This window comes from Vigna umbellata, chromosome 8 (genome assembly GCF_029865625.1).
Source record: "Vigna umbellata cultivar VRB3 chromosome 8, Vumbellata_1.0, whole genome shotgun sequence".
NCBI lineage: Eukaryota > Viridiplantae > Streptophyta > Magnoliopsida > Fabales > Fabaceae > Vigna > Vigna umbellata.
The window spans coordinates 38,445,725-38,461,185 of record NC_142172.1 but is presented as its reverse complement, the minus strand read 5'-3'; the positions used below and the strand labels follow the sequence as shown (position 1 = coordinate 38,461,185).

At 28.6% G+C, this 15,461-nt stretch overlaps 2 protein-coding genes across 2 annotated transcripts; both read left to right on the top strand.

Annotated features, from left to right (window-relative positions):
* The first annotated feature begins 7,946 nt into the window (after positions 1-7,946).
* Positions 7,947-10,752, top strand: LOC124842038 (GABA transporter 1-like). Its single transcript, XM_047318451.2, has 7 exons — positions 7,947-8,552; positions 8,682-8,912; positions 9,239-9,336; positions 9,431-9,617; positions 9,703-9,833; positions 10,014-10,250; positions 10,328-10,752. Exons 1-7 carry the CDS (start codon positions 8,429-8,431, stop codon positions 10,706-10,708), a joined length of 1,389 nt encoding a protein of 462 aa, XP_047174407.1. The 5' UTR covers positions 7,947-8,428; the 3' UTR covers positions 10,709-10,752.
* A 2,510-nt stretch (positions 10,753-13,262) lies between these two features.
* On the top strand, positions 13,263-15,261 carry LOC124834732 (uncharacterized). The gene is made up of 2 exons (XM_047309506.2): positions 13,263-13,632; positions 15,008-15,261. The coding sequence occupies exons 1-2, from the start codon at positions 13,342-13,344 to the stop codon at positions 15,125-15,127; spliced, it is 411 nt and encodes a 136-aa protein (XP_047165462.1). The 5' UTR covers positions 13,263-13,341; the 3' UTR covers positions 15,128-15,261.
* The last annotated feature ends 200 nt before the right edge of the window (positions 15,262-15,461 follow it).

The window sequence follows — 15,461 nt, the reverse complement described above, 5'->3', positions numbered from 1 at the left end:
TACATAATTCAATTTTTATTTATTTTTAAATTATGAAATTTTGGACTTTGAGGATTATATTATTTAAAAATATTTTTTAGTTTGAATTGCACAATACAAAAAAGAAAAATAGGAATTTTCTTTTATATGAGATATGCAGGTAGAAGCTGTCATGAAGGGCTTGCTTATATCAACAAGGCTTTTTCTTCTGCAACCCTATAATTTCTAATTGCATCCCATAATTTTAAAATGAGTATTTTATCTTTTATAAGAGTGACTTCCAACTAAATTATTGTAAAAGTCTTTCGATACAAGTTTTTCAGAATATTTTTATCATAATTCATAGAAAAATAATAATTCAAAACACGGTTTTGGGAACAAGCTTTCGTAACACATGAAACACGTTTCAGAACGAGAATAGGAATTTTGAAGCAAACTTTCCAAAAAAAAATATGTGATACTTTTTGGAACAAATTTTCTAAAAATAAAGTTTTCGAGACATACAAGATGCATTCCATAGCAGTATTTATTGAAACATATATAGTTTACTCTCTTTTCTTCTTTCTCTCAGATAATACAACGCCGGTAGCAATAGTGATGTAGTAGTGCAGAGATGAAGAATATTTTAGTCTTTTTACTTTGCGGTAGGGGTGAAGGTAGTAATCATGGGATGAAGAAGGAAAAGACTGACAACAAATGGGCCAGATGTTCTAAATTTCGCCCATCTATTGTAAAATTCAATTTTTACAACAATGTTTAAACTATGAAAAGAAAGAAGGAAAATATTGGATCTAATTATTTATTTAATTTTACAATAATATACAATGTTTTGTATGACAATAAAAGTTGTGTTGTTGCACTATCATAATAAGAATAATAATAATAATAAACATTTGTATTTTGGTTTATATAGATTTAAAAGTGTAATGAGAATGTTAAAGCATACAAAGTTGCTTAAGGATGATAAATAAACCTGTCTGTGTAGTACCTATTGTCCAAATTTATTTCGTTTTAATAGAAATTTTTTGCATTGACAGGATGAGTATGAGTATAAATAATATTGATTTTTTTTATTTAAGTATGGAGATTGGACGATATCTACATATTCATTATATCCTCATTTTTATACTTGTTCTATTACTTATTTTTGCCTCAATTTTCGTTTCCATTATAATCTCCCTTTAAATTCTTAAAATACTCATAGTTTAGTAATAATCTAATAAAAATATATATATATAATTTTTAGATTTATTTTTAGATTTTAGTTTCATAATTTTTCCTTTTCTTTTGTCTATACATTTTTCAATTGTTTGACTTACCATGAAATCACTTCACATCCAAATATATTTTATCTCTTATAAAACCTTTATGTAGTTGTATTCACATGATACACTTAAGTTAAATAGTTTTCATGTCTTATATTTGAATATTTATACTCATAAATCCTTCCTTTATTGTGTAATATAAAAAAAATATTTTCTTTGTTTTCTTATTCTTAATTTTTGTTTTACTTGAAAAACTCTTTCTGTTTTGTTAAAATAGTTTTCGTTATTTCCAACAGTGCATTTAGTTTGATATTTAGAAACTTTTCTTAAATCTTTTAGGTATTTTTTATCTATCATACTCTTAATTATACATTTATTTTGTTTTGCACTGTTCTATTAAATGATATATACAAATATTTCTAAGATGCACATTTAACTTATTTTTAATATTTTTATTTGTTATTTATTTTTATCATATAAAATATTGTTTTGATGCTTTTATATAATTGTTATTTTCTAAGTCATTATTGTAAGTGTAATTCTATATAAAAAAATTCTTTTACTAAAAAGAATTCTTAGTGTCATCATCATAAAATTTGTTTATTATCGATCAACATATATCGAAGTTCAAAAAATGAATTATATATATACTAAATTTTAAATATTATCAGTTTAATAATTATTCCTTGTAGGATTTCATTCAAATGTATTCTAATTTCTATTAATATACAAAAAAATATTTTATTAGAATATAAAGAATGAAAATAAAGAAAAAATTAAAATATTTTAAAATTCGATCATCCATTTTTCTTTTAATTTTCTTAAAAATATTTTTCAACTTTATTTCATTAACTTTACAGATTTAATTAATATTTTGGTGTCATAAAATTTTATTTGATAGTCTAATTTAATACATATACAATTTTTGTTTAAATATTTGATATTGAAAAAATTAGAATACATTTTTTTTATCAAATATTTAATACTATTATATTCCTTTTATAATTTATAATAATTATTTACAAAATTAATTAATTAATATTAAAACTAAAATACAGATATAAAAGTAGGAATTAAACAAAATTTTAATTTTAAATCACAAAAATAAGAATAAATTTAATTTTAGAAATGAATATGAAATAAGGAAATCCTTCGCGCTCCGTGCCCCCGTCTGGTTTGCGGGTTTGGGATTTTGAATCTACCTATGATTTGGTATATTCTCACTTTATCCCTTTTTGTGAACTTGAATAACACGTATTTTGCTTTTTTAATAAAGCGGCGTCTATATCTTTTGCGTAAGAATTAAGCAATTAATAAATTTTGTTGAGTTGGAATGTCTTTCATGCATTGTATAATTCCTACCACCTTTTTCATCTTTTCCTTCTTATGGAACTTAATTATAAAAGGGTTAAATATGTTTTTAGTCCCTAAACTATTGGCCGTTTTTGGTTTTCGTCCCTCTTCTAAAGTAAGGTACAATTTGGTCCTCATTCTTTAGAAAAACGTTCGTTTTAGTCCTCAAAATTTTATTTTTAGTCCTCGTTTTAGTCCTCAAAACGTTCGTTTTTTCGACTAAAACGAACGTTTTTTAAAGATTGAGGACTAAATTGTACCTTACTTTGAAAAACCAGAAACGGTCAATAGTTTAGGGACTAAAAACATATTTAACCCATTATAAAATTCTCAATCCACTGAATTTCGTTTTTTCCAAACCTCTTCTATCACAAACCCAATGGTCAACAGCTTCCATTTCCCACATAAGCACTTTTTTGGTTTGTTCATCCACAACAAAATCCACTTTACGACCGTTATCACACATTTCCAGAGAAACTTCCATTCCATACACCCTTTATAATTACAAGACAAATTCAATAAACCCCAATTCCTAGCAGGAGAAAGACAGCATAAGAATGTTGCTTTTGCCGCATTATGTCGACAAACATTGCGTCTTACGAGGAATAATAACATAGCAGTGGTCGTTAAGGAGAAGCTTCTTGCAAGTGAAAACAGTTTCTTCCATTTTCTACCAAAATGCGTTGTTGCCGTTTCACTTTCAATGAAAAAGGGCATAGCATCTTACTTTAACGGGGCACCCAGACAGATGCAATTATGCATACGCGGAAATATTTGATAAGTAAAAAGAAAAAGGAGATATTAAAAAGAAAAAGAAGGTATAAACAAATACAAAGAAGGGAGAAATAAAAAAAAAAGGTTAGGTAGGTTCAGGAAAAATAAAAAATTGAAATTCTTGACGAATTGATTGTTTACTGTGTTTGTAGGTTTTGGATCCGTTAGGAAACGGAATAAAATGGATATTGTTTTAAAATGTTACGGAAAAAGTGTAAAATTAGTTGTATTTTTGGTCTAAGTTTGAGACATTGAAGATATTTTTGGTGTTCAGGAAGTCAAAGAAGAGTGTCGAATAAGCAGAGCTGAGACTTTTCAAAGTGATTGGGATAAAGTAAACTTGCATGCATGAATAGGAGATAGTGGATTATTATTAGTATTAGCGTCATTTTCAAAGGTTTAATTGGAAAGAGTTTGGAATATGATGTGGTTTATGAGTAGCCGTCGGAGAAGGAAAATTCAAACTTCAATCCATCCTTGCTTTGGACGGTGGCTAACTTCTTTGCATTAAAGCTTCTGGGACTAAATATTACTCAAATTTCTATTATCCTTTTAACTTTAAACTAAATAAGAAAATATAATTTATAATATAGGATAATTTAATTGTTTTTGTTTAAAAAAAAAAGTCAATTTTCTGATTCATTTTTATTTGAAGACAAATGATAAGAGTGCAATTAGATTTAAATGTAAGTTTTTTCGTCGATGTGATCGTAGTTTTCTTATAATATTTTAATAGATATTTTAATGATAAAATCGTGACATAATTCCTATTTTTAAATTAAAAATATCTTATATGTATTAATTGATTATAGTGATATTATTTCAATAAATTATGAAATATTAAGATATGTAAGAATGTAAAGGTGATAAAAATTTAAATATATATTTTTTCTTAATTCTCTAATGCGCCTATTTAAGATCCAAATAATAACATTTGTAAGAATATATATGTGTATGTTGGTCAATTTTGCTTTTGATTTGTGACATTTATATTTTTTTATTTGAGTTTTAGATATTTGTATAAAGAATAGGGCACGAATTTCACATATATTGTTGCCCGTACGTGATTGACCTTGTAAACGTTGATATGTAACACACGAAAAATGAGTTTGTTACACTTTTAACTGTTTTCCGTGTGTGATGTTATTTTTTAAACATTAAATATTTAAAATTTCGTTATAAAGGGTTGGATAAATTTTACAGATGCATGTTCAATTTGGGTTGTAGAGTTTGATGCTGCTATAAAATTGATGATATTTTTTTTTTACAAGTATCTTATTTCGAAAACAATTATTATGTAATCAAATGTTTATTATAAACATATATTTAAACCCTGATTACGAACAACATGTTTATTATAAACAACATAATTACCAGTAGGACGTGTCATTTGAATCACTAATTAACAAAAAATTTTAAGAGAAAACTCAAATACCAATCACAAAACCAACTTACTATTTTATAGAAACTAATAGAATATAATTAAAAATCTTGTCTCAATAAATATTTTAACTATTTTCAATCTTCAAATAGATTAAAAAATATTAAAAAGTCTAGAAAAAAAAGGTAAAAAACTCTGAAAAAATAAATTTTAAAAAATAATACATATAAAACAATGAAAAACATTTATAAAAACTTTATTTATACTTTAAAATTTTATTAATAAAATAATAAAATCTAATTATTTTATACACTATTAATTTTGAATCATCATTTTCTTAACTCTTATGCTGTCTATAGAGTGTCTACCTCATGGTTAGATTTTTATATATATAAGTAAAGTTTATTTATTTTTTCTTTCTTTCACCTTGGATTCGGAGGGGAGTGATTGAGTGAATTTGAAAGGATTTAAAGATAAATTTTGTTGTTGTTTATTTTAGTGAATTTAGAGTTAAGTGAGAGTGAATTTGGAAGCAACCTTTATGAGAATTAGTGTAGGATTTGATTGATTTGACAAATTAAAAAAATTTACTTCCAAACCCACACTCATTTACCTCCAAATTCACTCAAATAAACAAAAAAAAATTTAAATCATCTCAAATTCACTCAATCACTCTTCTCCAAATTCATTCAAGTGAACAATGCGTTAGTGATACTCTTCTTAAAATATTAAAACTTTAATTAATGTATGACATGTAATTACATCATTGACACATGTACCTTATTGTTTAATGGAAAAGACATTTTAGAAAAAAGAAATTGAAAAGTTTAATGCAATTAACTAATTTCTTTAATATAGCTGGATTTTTTTATGTACATATAAATGTAAATATAAAAATATAGTAATTATTAGTATTGGTATCATAATAATATGCATTATTAGTATTATTATTACGATATTGTTATTATTGTTAGTATTAGTATTATAGTTAGATCAACATTTAGCGTAGGAAGAAAATAAATAGTAAAAAACACATTCACATATTAAATAAAAAATAATTTTGTAGCCTATTTATTGCATAATGTAAAATAACTAAAATAAAACTAAGACTGAAGAAAATATATTTATTATTTATTACAAAGTCGTAAAAACACCAAATTTAAATTTTAAATCTTTGTAGAATTCTGAAATATAAAATTATATATTTTTCTAATTTTTAACATTTTTGTCCATTCCTAGAAACCGAAATCTTATATTTGTTATTTAAAAACTTTCGCAAAATCTAAAAAGGATAAACATAAGTAGGCAATTTTTATCACCAAATCTTAGTTACCAAAATCAAGTCTCCGTTTAATTTTAAAGTTTATCCTATTTCTAGAAAGACAAAGTTTGAATCAAGATCAACAGTGACCTTTTTATTTATTTATTACCAAATTCAAGTCAAATTAAAATAACGCTATAAACTATTTCTTAACAGTCAAATTTAAATAAATAAAATATTTCAATTTATTATTTATTTATTAAATAATCATAAATTATCACGTTTCTGTTGCTAAATAGCAATTTTTTTAATCATTACACAGAGAATTTTGTTTTCAAACTAGAAGATTATTCTTCTCTCTAAATTCGTACCCATACAATGTAACGCATGCGAAAATTAAACAAAAAATTAAATTTACAAATACCCATGTCAGTGAACAATGCATAAGAATCTAACAAGGTAAAATTGTGTCTCTTATATTAGTGTCATTATAATGAATAAGAATCCAACAACGACGTATAAGAAAATATTATTCTATCCACTCATTTATGCCTTGAATTCCACGTAATATTTTTTTTTTTTAAATTCTACTTAGTATATTCTCTTTTTCTTACAATTCTACAAAATATCTAACTCAATTAGTTTCTGTTCTTGGTTTCAAAATCTTATAAGTGAAAACAACGCGAATCTTTTTACAAAATCCAATCCAAATTTTATGATTAAATTTAGATCAATTAATAAATTTTTATTTGATCAATTATAATTTGAAATAAAATTTATAGATGTTTTAATCTATTCAGGTTTTGCTTTGACTGGATGCAGCCTGACTTTGTGCATAAAATATAATAATACCGTTAAGGTTTTCTTTTCTTGATACGATAATACCGTTAAAGCTTCTCCGATTCTGTTTTCTTGAAGGAAAAAAAAAATTAAAAGTTGAAATATAAGAATTGTTCTTTACATGATCGAGTTTCCTATATAAAAACAGTTATCATTATTATTTTATTTTTGAAAAATTATTTTTCAAAGTACTTATCTTGATTTTTGGTGTGTATTTTCCATCAAAACGAGAGTTTGTTTGCAAGAATACTTTAACGTTACATAATGAGTGAAAAAAAAAATACAATAATAATGACCAATTTACTAATCATTTAGTGAACAAGGTTAGTGATATTAAATATTAAGTTCATGAACTCTTATATAATTGAACATGTTTCCTAAAGATAAGTATCATGATTAATTTGTCTAATAATGCTGAAAAAATGGTTTAACTTAAATCGTATATTGAAAGCTTATGAGTTTAAGATGATCTCGATTGTGACGAGACAAACACAGTGTTGATTGTAATGAGGTCAATTTGATGTTTATTGTAGAAAGTCACACATCAAGGTGGTTAAAAACATCTATGAAACACTTGACTGACATAGGCTTAAAATATCATTACATGATTATACAATTATTATATAAAGGCCAAAATGATTTCAAATATACATAATACATTAGTTTATCTGTCATACGAACGATAACCTTGAAGAAATACTTAAAAAGAAAATTTTATATTTTTTAGTTAATTAAAATATAAAAAAGTATTCATCCTTTTTAAAAAATACAAATAATCAATAATATAACGTTTAGATACTATTTGATTACCATTCATATTTTTTACAAAAGTAAAATGAGTTTAATAAAAGTTAATTTTTGTATTTCTAAATAAAAAAAATAAGATAATAAAAGTCATACGAATGTAAAATAAAATTTTGATGTGAAACTACTATTGTCTTTAGCGGATACTATAAGCATGAAAGCAATGGGAAAATTGAGGTGTGACAGGTTCGTGCATGTGTGAAATGGAAATGTTAGTATGGTGCCAGGCTGGATCTGGTCAACCATTGTTGCAAAAATACATAGAATGTGCCATCTAAAATATATAAATATAATAATATAATTCAGTACAGCTGATTAAATTGACTTCAATATTGATGTTGGATGAGCCACCTTACTGCTTTATTGGCACCCTATAGCACACCTCACAAACATGCCACAAAACTCAAAGCATTCTTAATAAACTAATCATCAACCAAGTTGTTAACTGTGTGTGTCAATGTCCCATAAACCATTCAAAATTATCATTTTCCAACTCACTGTAGTTATGTTTCTTTGACCACCCTGACTCAATCATGTTTCTTCACCTAAACTGTTTTTGGTCTTTTTCAACATTCATGTCAACTTGCATCTCTTCTTATTTATCTCTCTCTCTCTCTCTCTCTCAGATCATACACTGTGATTCTTATCATTATTATTAGCTCAAGGTACATACATACAAATTATAATATTAGCTGCAGCGGAAAAACCAAACAAAACAAAAAAGCACTCAAGAACTGATTCATACAACAGAGAGAGAAACTGGGGACAAAGATGGGAAATGTTACCCGCAGCTCCTCTGAAGTTTATACAAGTGACAGTGAAAAAGGGTTTGCGATCAACCACTCCACCCCACCAGAGCTAGATGCAGGGGCAAAGTTTGTTCTTGTATCTCGAGGTGAGCCTGCTTTTCTTGTTCTTGCTATAAAAAAAAAAAAGAAAAAACAGATTTTGATTTTGACTTTTCGATGAAGATGAGAAAAGAGTGTTCGTTGATGAATTGTCCACCTTACTGTGATGTGTGCAGGATCATGGTTGCACTGTGGGTATCATTTGACTACATCTATTGTGGCTCCGGTGCTTCTTACTCTTCCTTTCTCCTTCACTCTGTTGGGTTGGGTCGGAGGAGTGCTTTGGTTGACCCTTGCTGCCGTCATCACATTCTATTCCTACAACCTTTTATCTGTTGTCTTAGAATATCATGCACAACTCGGGCGTCGCCAGTTTCGCTTCAGGGACATGGCTAAAGATATTTTAGGTCATTCTTCACCCTCTTTTGCTTCATTTCATGTGCCATAAGATCGGCATGCTTTATACTTCTAATTTTGAAGAGGCTATGCACAGCTTTGAGTAGTTGCTTTAGCCTCTTGATTATATAACAGAAATATTGGAGAGAAAATATGTTGAGAGTATAGACAATAGCAACCAGTCATCTGCAGAAACTTTCTGATTTCTGGTGTTATCCACTAATTTAGCTTGATTTTTCTTTCCCCCTTTATAGAGAGTAGTTGGTAGTTACTATTTTCCCCTTTAAATATGTTTATGGCATTCAAAGCTGATGGTATAATTTGAATGTTGTGGCAGGACCTGGATGGGCAAAATACTATGTTGGCCCGCTTCAATTTGCCATATGCTTTGGCACAGTGATTGGTGGTCCTCTAGTGGGAGGAAAGTGCCTCAAAGTAATTAATCACTGTTGTCATTTTACAGTATCTCAATCTCCCACTCTCATGTTACTTTATTTGTTGAGAAGCTACATTTTCTTCCTTTTTGCAGTTAATTTACTATCTCTACTACCCAGAGGGATCAATGAAGCTCTATCAGTTTATTACTATATGTGGAGTCATAACACTGATTTTGGCTCAACTTCCATCTTTTCACTCCCTGAGGCACGTGAATATGATTTCTCTGATTCTTAGTGTTTTGTATGCCACATGTCTCACGATCGGCTCTATATACATAGGTAAGGAAAATTAAGGAAAACACAATGGCGTTGGCTGGCAAATTTGTAATCAACTTGATGTCTTTCTTGCTTGTATCCACAACAGGTCACTCAAAAGACGCGCCACCCAGGCATTATTCTGTCAGAGGATCTGATGCTGATCAACTCTTTGGTGTCTTTAATGGTATCTCTATCATTGCAACAACATATGCCAGTGGAATCATTCCTGAAATACAGGTTTGTGTAGCATCTTGGCATTCATTTTTCAGAGAAACAAATATTAGATATGCAATCAAAAGCAATTTAGTACGGAAACTTCAGTTAAAACTTGTGTTCAGTTCTGACCGAATAAGCACCGATTAGACACCAATGCATCATATGAAGTCGTTAAGTAGAATTTTTTTTTACCATTTGCAGGCAACTTTAGCGGCTCCTGTGAAGGGAAAAATGTTGAAGGGACTGTGTGTCTGTTATTCTGTTATAGCCACCACCTATTTTAGTGTGGCCATATCAGGTTATTGGGCATTTGGTAATGACTCTGATGCTTCAGTTCTTTCTAATTTCTTCAGTCCTGCGAAAAAGCCTTTGCTTCCCAAATGGTTTTTCTTGATGACTAATATTTTCATTCTTCTACAAGTGATGGCACTGACTGCGGTAAGAAAAGGCTCTTGTTTACATTTGTTAATTTTGCAATTCGAATGATGAATAACCATAGATTGGTTATGTTACAGGTTTATCTGCAACCAACTAATGAAATATTTGAAGCAACTTTTGGAGACCCTAAAATGGGACAATTCTCCATGCGCAATGTTGTGCCCAGGGTGGTACTTCGGTCAGTGGCAGTGGCAGCAGCCACGGTTTTAGCAGCGATGTTGCCATTCTTTCCAGATATAATGGCATTGTTTGGGGCATTTGGATGCATTCCTCTTGATTTCATTTTGCCTATGGTTTTTTATAATATGACTTTCAAGCCCTCAAAAAACACCATTATCTTTTGGGTGAACACATTGATTGCAGGAGCATCGTCTATTTTAGTTGTAATTGGAGGAATAGCATCTATTAGACAAATTGTTCTTGATGCCAAAACATATAATTTGTTTGCAGATCTGTAAAGAGTTTATACCAATATACATACAAACACCAGTACTTAGTTTCATTGCAAGTCTGTCATTTATCTCAAATCAAGCAATTCTTTCGACCGTATCGATTTTCTTAGCATTATGGTTGAGATACGATATCATCACACTGAATATAGTTTGATCCACAAACCCAAACATCAAAGAATATTCTACTACGATACAAATCTCAAATAAGAGATAATATCTAATAAATGCGCTTGTCTTCAATACTATCTCTAAACTATTTTGTATTAAAAACATTAAAATCCAAAAGCTCATATATTATAATCCATGAGAGACACTTGAACTCATTATTAATATTAATGTTTATTTTTTTTTATCTTTATGCTTTTATATTATACTTTTATTTATTTCTTTTTTAAGCGCATTAAAGTGTTGTTTGCATGTAAACTTTTATTTGACATTATGATCACTCCTCATCATTTTCCACACATGAAGAGACCAAAGATTTTATTTCATTAAAAACTCCACTGCAAAAACATTCAAATTTTAATAAGAATATTTGATGTCCATAATGAGAGTATGGATGGAACTTTCCTAACCACATAAATCAAATAGCATTCACTCTCTTCTAAATCATTTATCAAACAACAATTTTCACATCCTCATAGTTGTAATTATACCTTTATAGGTAATTCTCTAATGTGTTTTTTTTTTCTATTAGCACTCCTTTTGTGGCAATTTTGGCATTTAATATTTCTATATTCGGTAATAATTGAAATATTATTTCAAAACAAAAAAAAATTAACAAGTTTGAATTGTTTTCATTAAATAAAATTTTTGGACACATATTTGCAATTGTGTTATTTATTTGTTATATTTACTTGCATGGGTTGTACGTAATAAATTAAGATATAATCAATCATAATTAATTATATTTTAATTATAATCAATTGTAATTAAAATTTAAATTATAATTATTCATAATAAATTATATCTTAATTATAATAAGGGAAAATGGATAGATACCTTATAATAATAATCAATTATATCTTAATTATAATCAATTATAATTAAAACTTAAATCATAATCAATTATAATTAAAACTTAAATTATAATCAATTATATCTTAATTATATTTTAATTTATCCAATTTTTCCACTGGTAATCCATTACATGCTTAATTCAAATTTCATCCACTGATAATTGATTACTATCATATTTTAATTAATTACCACAGAAGTCATGCACCCTTACACGATTTTAATACTTTGTAATTGATTATAAATGTTTTGTAATCGATTACCAGAGTAGAAAACGTGTGAGATACACGACTTCACCTTGTATAATCTAAAGTCGTGTGAGACTACACAACTTATCCATAAAAAAAATTAATTAGAACAGTGATATTCAGAGTATTTTTGCCCATGTAAAAAATATTTATCTTTCTTTAAAAAAAATAAATTGATGATTTACTAATAATTATACAAAATTTAATGAACACAATAGTATTATAAAAAATACACAATTTTTTATTTAATAGAATAAATTTAAATATATTTTTATCTTTTCTAGAATGAGTACGTTTTTTATTTTCATCTCATTAATTTTCTTTTTATTTTTGTTCTTCTAATACCGGAAGCAAGTACTTTTTATTCTTACTACTATGTGTATTAATTGCTATTAATGAGTTGAAATAAATATCGTTTATTTTTAATTATAAAACCAAGTCTAGTGTTTTTTTTTTTTAATTCTAATGAAATGTATCTTAATGGAAATGAAAACTGAAAATTAGTCGACATTTCAACTCATAATGATATTATGATATAATAATAATGTCCGTCCCGTGTCATTCTCAAAAAAAACGGTTCACATGAGTAAAATAAATAATATTTATTTATCCTAAAATTAATATTGGAAATTAGAAATACTAATTTGAAATTTTGGAGTTACAAAAATTAAATATATTTTGTAGGATAAGATAATAATTCCAAATTTCATAAAATTAAAATTTATATATACTAAAAATAAAATTCAGTAATTTTAAAAGAATTAAAAATAATAATGATTAATTAAAGTTAATTTAAAGGTTTAATAGGTTCGGAGGTCCCTATATTTGTGGGTTCGTTTCAATTTGGTCCTCCAATTTTGAAAGTGATCAATTTGGTCCCTAATTTAACAAAATTGAGTCAATAATACCCTTTCCGTTAAATGCAATGGACGACATTAACGTTTTAAACATGTGGTATGTTGAAGCATCCTTCAAATAAAACTGTGCAACCTGCAAATAAAAGGATGCCTCAACATACTACATGTTTAAAAAGTTAACGCCGTCCATTACATTTAACGGGAAGGGTATTATTGACTCAATTTTGTTAAATTAGGGACCAAATTGATCACTTTCAAAATTGGAGGACCCAATTGAAACGAACCTACAAATATAAGGACCTCCGAACCTATTAAACCTAATTTAAATTAGTGAAAGAGATAATAAGGGGCTAACAGTGATGAAGAAATGATGTTAGATGGTTGTAACAACCCAAATGCAGACTCTAATATTCAATTAGGTTCCTCACTTTCTCAACTGTCCAAACCTGATTTTCTCTCTATATAAACACGTCAGGGTTTTATTTTAATTCCCGTTGCTATCGCCGTACCTTCAACAATGAGCACAGACACAGAGCAACAACCACCCAAACCCTCTCTACCAAATTTCTTATCTTTGATCCCTAAAATCAATTTTCAGTTTCCTTTTCTCCCGCACCTGTTGCAACCTCAACCTTCATCTCCACCTCCACAATCCAACTCTCAGGATGAAGCTCCCAAACTCACGCGCAACGTTGTGACTTTTCCCAAAAACCAAGCTACGGTGGTTTCTACCACGCCTCTGCAGGCTGAAATCGACGCTGCCAACTCTCCCGCCGCCAGGACTACCAATCCTTTTTTACTGTGGCAGGTAAATTTTTGTTTCTCTTTCTAAGCCTGAAATTTCGCTCACATCTGTCATATTAGGGTTTGAGGATTCTCTTGGAGCCTGCGACAGTTATTTTTTTAATTCACGAATGTTATCTCTTTGTTTCTGAAGTTTAGTTAATAGTCAGATTGATGGTTGAAATTTCTTCGGTGGTCCCTCAATCGTCGAATTGTACTTTACCTCATGCGTTATTTACATCCTTTAAATTTTGCATGATTTTTATCCTTCCACGTGCTTAGTTTGGATTTGGATGACTGAAATATTCTTCTGGCTTTGTATTTTATTTGTCTTTTTGTTTCTACTCCTTGAGTGGACACGAATCATGATATGTTCTTTTAAGGCCAGCAATCATAAGCGAAACCTTAGAATTTGGAAAATTCATGGTTGTATAACCAAAATATTGTTCAGTGAATTTCTTAGAGTAATGTGGCTTACACTTTTTGGGCATGATAATTCTTGGCTAAGTACTTCATGAACACTCTTATAAAAGATATATTATAATTATTTCAAGGTTCATAATATTTTTTAGGTTTGTTTCTATAGGACTTAGCTAGTTATTTTAACTGTTAAAGGATTTGTTTTGAGGGCTGTTATTATCTGAAAACAAACCTGGCAATATTAAGGGGTGGTTGTTAGTTCTGTTCTGATGTCTAATAAAATAGTCCAGTTGTACTTGGTAATATTGTAATCAAAATCAGCTAGGTTTGGATCATCATATACAACTGATCAATGTATTTTAAATATCCTTTGATTCTAGGATCTTCACAGTTGTGGTCACTTGTCTGTATATCTACTTGTTCCAGCCGAGACAAATTCACATAGATTTTTTCCTTAAATTTCCTTAGCCACTGTGGAGAAGACTGACAGGCAGCCAAATAGTCTTGAATAAGAGGCCATCGGTTTCTAAGTCCAGAGAGATGTAGCATGTATCCCATGGGAAAGGGTCATTGAGTTAGACTTATCAGATTGAGACCTTTCCGTTTGATTTTAAGTTTTATTTAGCTGACAGTGGTGGTGTTATGGTGAAGTTTGAAAGAAAGAAGTCCCTGCAAATGGTTTTACGACAGTTTTCTCATTTTCATATATTATTCTTATCTTTCTTGAGGGTTGTTGAATCTGAATATGACTTATGATGTGAGAGTAACGTATTTAATCCAGTGCTGTTTTTGTATATACCACATCAGCCGATTTTAATTAATTTTATCTAGAAGTGCATTGGAGTTTTACGTAGTATGTATGTATTTCACTGTTTTTTATACACACGAGCTTCCCAGGTGCTAGCTTTCTATAGATTTGATGAATTAGGATATTCAGTGAATTTGCATTTTCTGACAAGTTTAGATGATTTGACTGGTAGATTTACGCATTAGGAGCGATCGCGATTTCAACATGGATGTGGGCGAGGTGGAATGAGAGGAAGGGACGAGGAGGGTCTCCCAATGATGAGAAAAGGCATTCTGATGATGGTAATCACTGAGCTTCAGGCAATCAACACAAATTCACATTTTTATATTACGTTTCTTTCTTTCGTTACTTGCTGAAGTATATATTTTCTTTGATTTCAAATAATTGCATCGATTCTAGTTCTCAAAATGGTAATGGTTTCTGTAATTCACGTGGCTTTTTAAATTCCGATACCCATTATCCGGTCTAGTTATAAAGGATAAAACTTAGTAGTTAGTGTTTTGCGATCTCCTTCAAATATTTATCTTGGATAATTAAAATAAAAGGAAATAGAATTTAAAGTGGCTTTTAATATTTAAAATTTATCCAAAAAAGTTTGCAACAAAATTTTATAAGAAACTTAACAA

Bases quoted from the DNA above. Each gene is read 5' to 3' on its own strand.
- LOC124842038 (XM_047318451.2), top strand. From the start codon at position 8,429: ATGGGAAATGTTACCCGCAGCTCCTCTGAAGTTTATACAAGTGACAGT. The intron at 8,553-8,681 runs GTGAGCCTGCTT...TGATGTGTGCAG, and splicing joins GTTTGTTCTTGTATCTCGAG to GATCATGGTTGCACTGTGGG. The intron at 8,913-9,238 runs GTCATTCTTCAC...ATGTTGTGGCAG, and splicing joins CATGGCTAAAGATATTTTAG to GACCTGGATGGGCAAAATAC.
- LOC124834732 (XM_047309506.2), top strand. From the start codon at position 13,342: ATGAGCACAGACACAGAGCAACAACCACCCAAACCCTCTCTACCAAAT. The intron at 13,633-15,007 runs GTAAATTTTTGT...TTTGACTGGTAG, and splicing joins ATCCTTTTTTACTGTGGCAG to ATTTACGCATTAGGAGCGAT.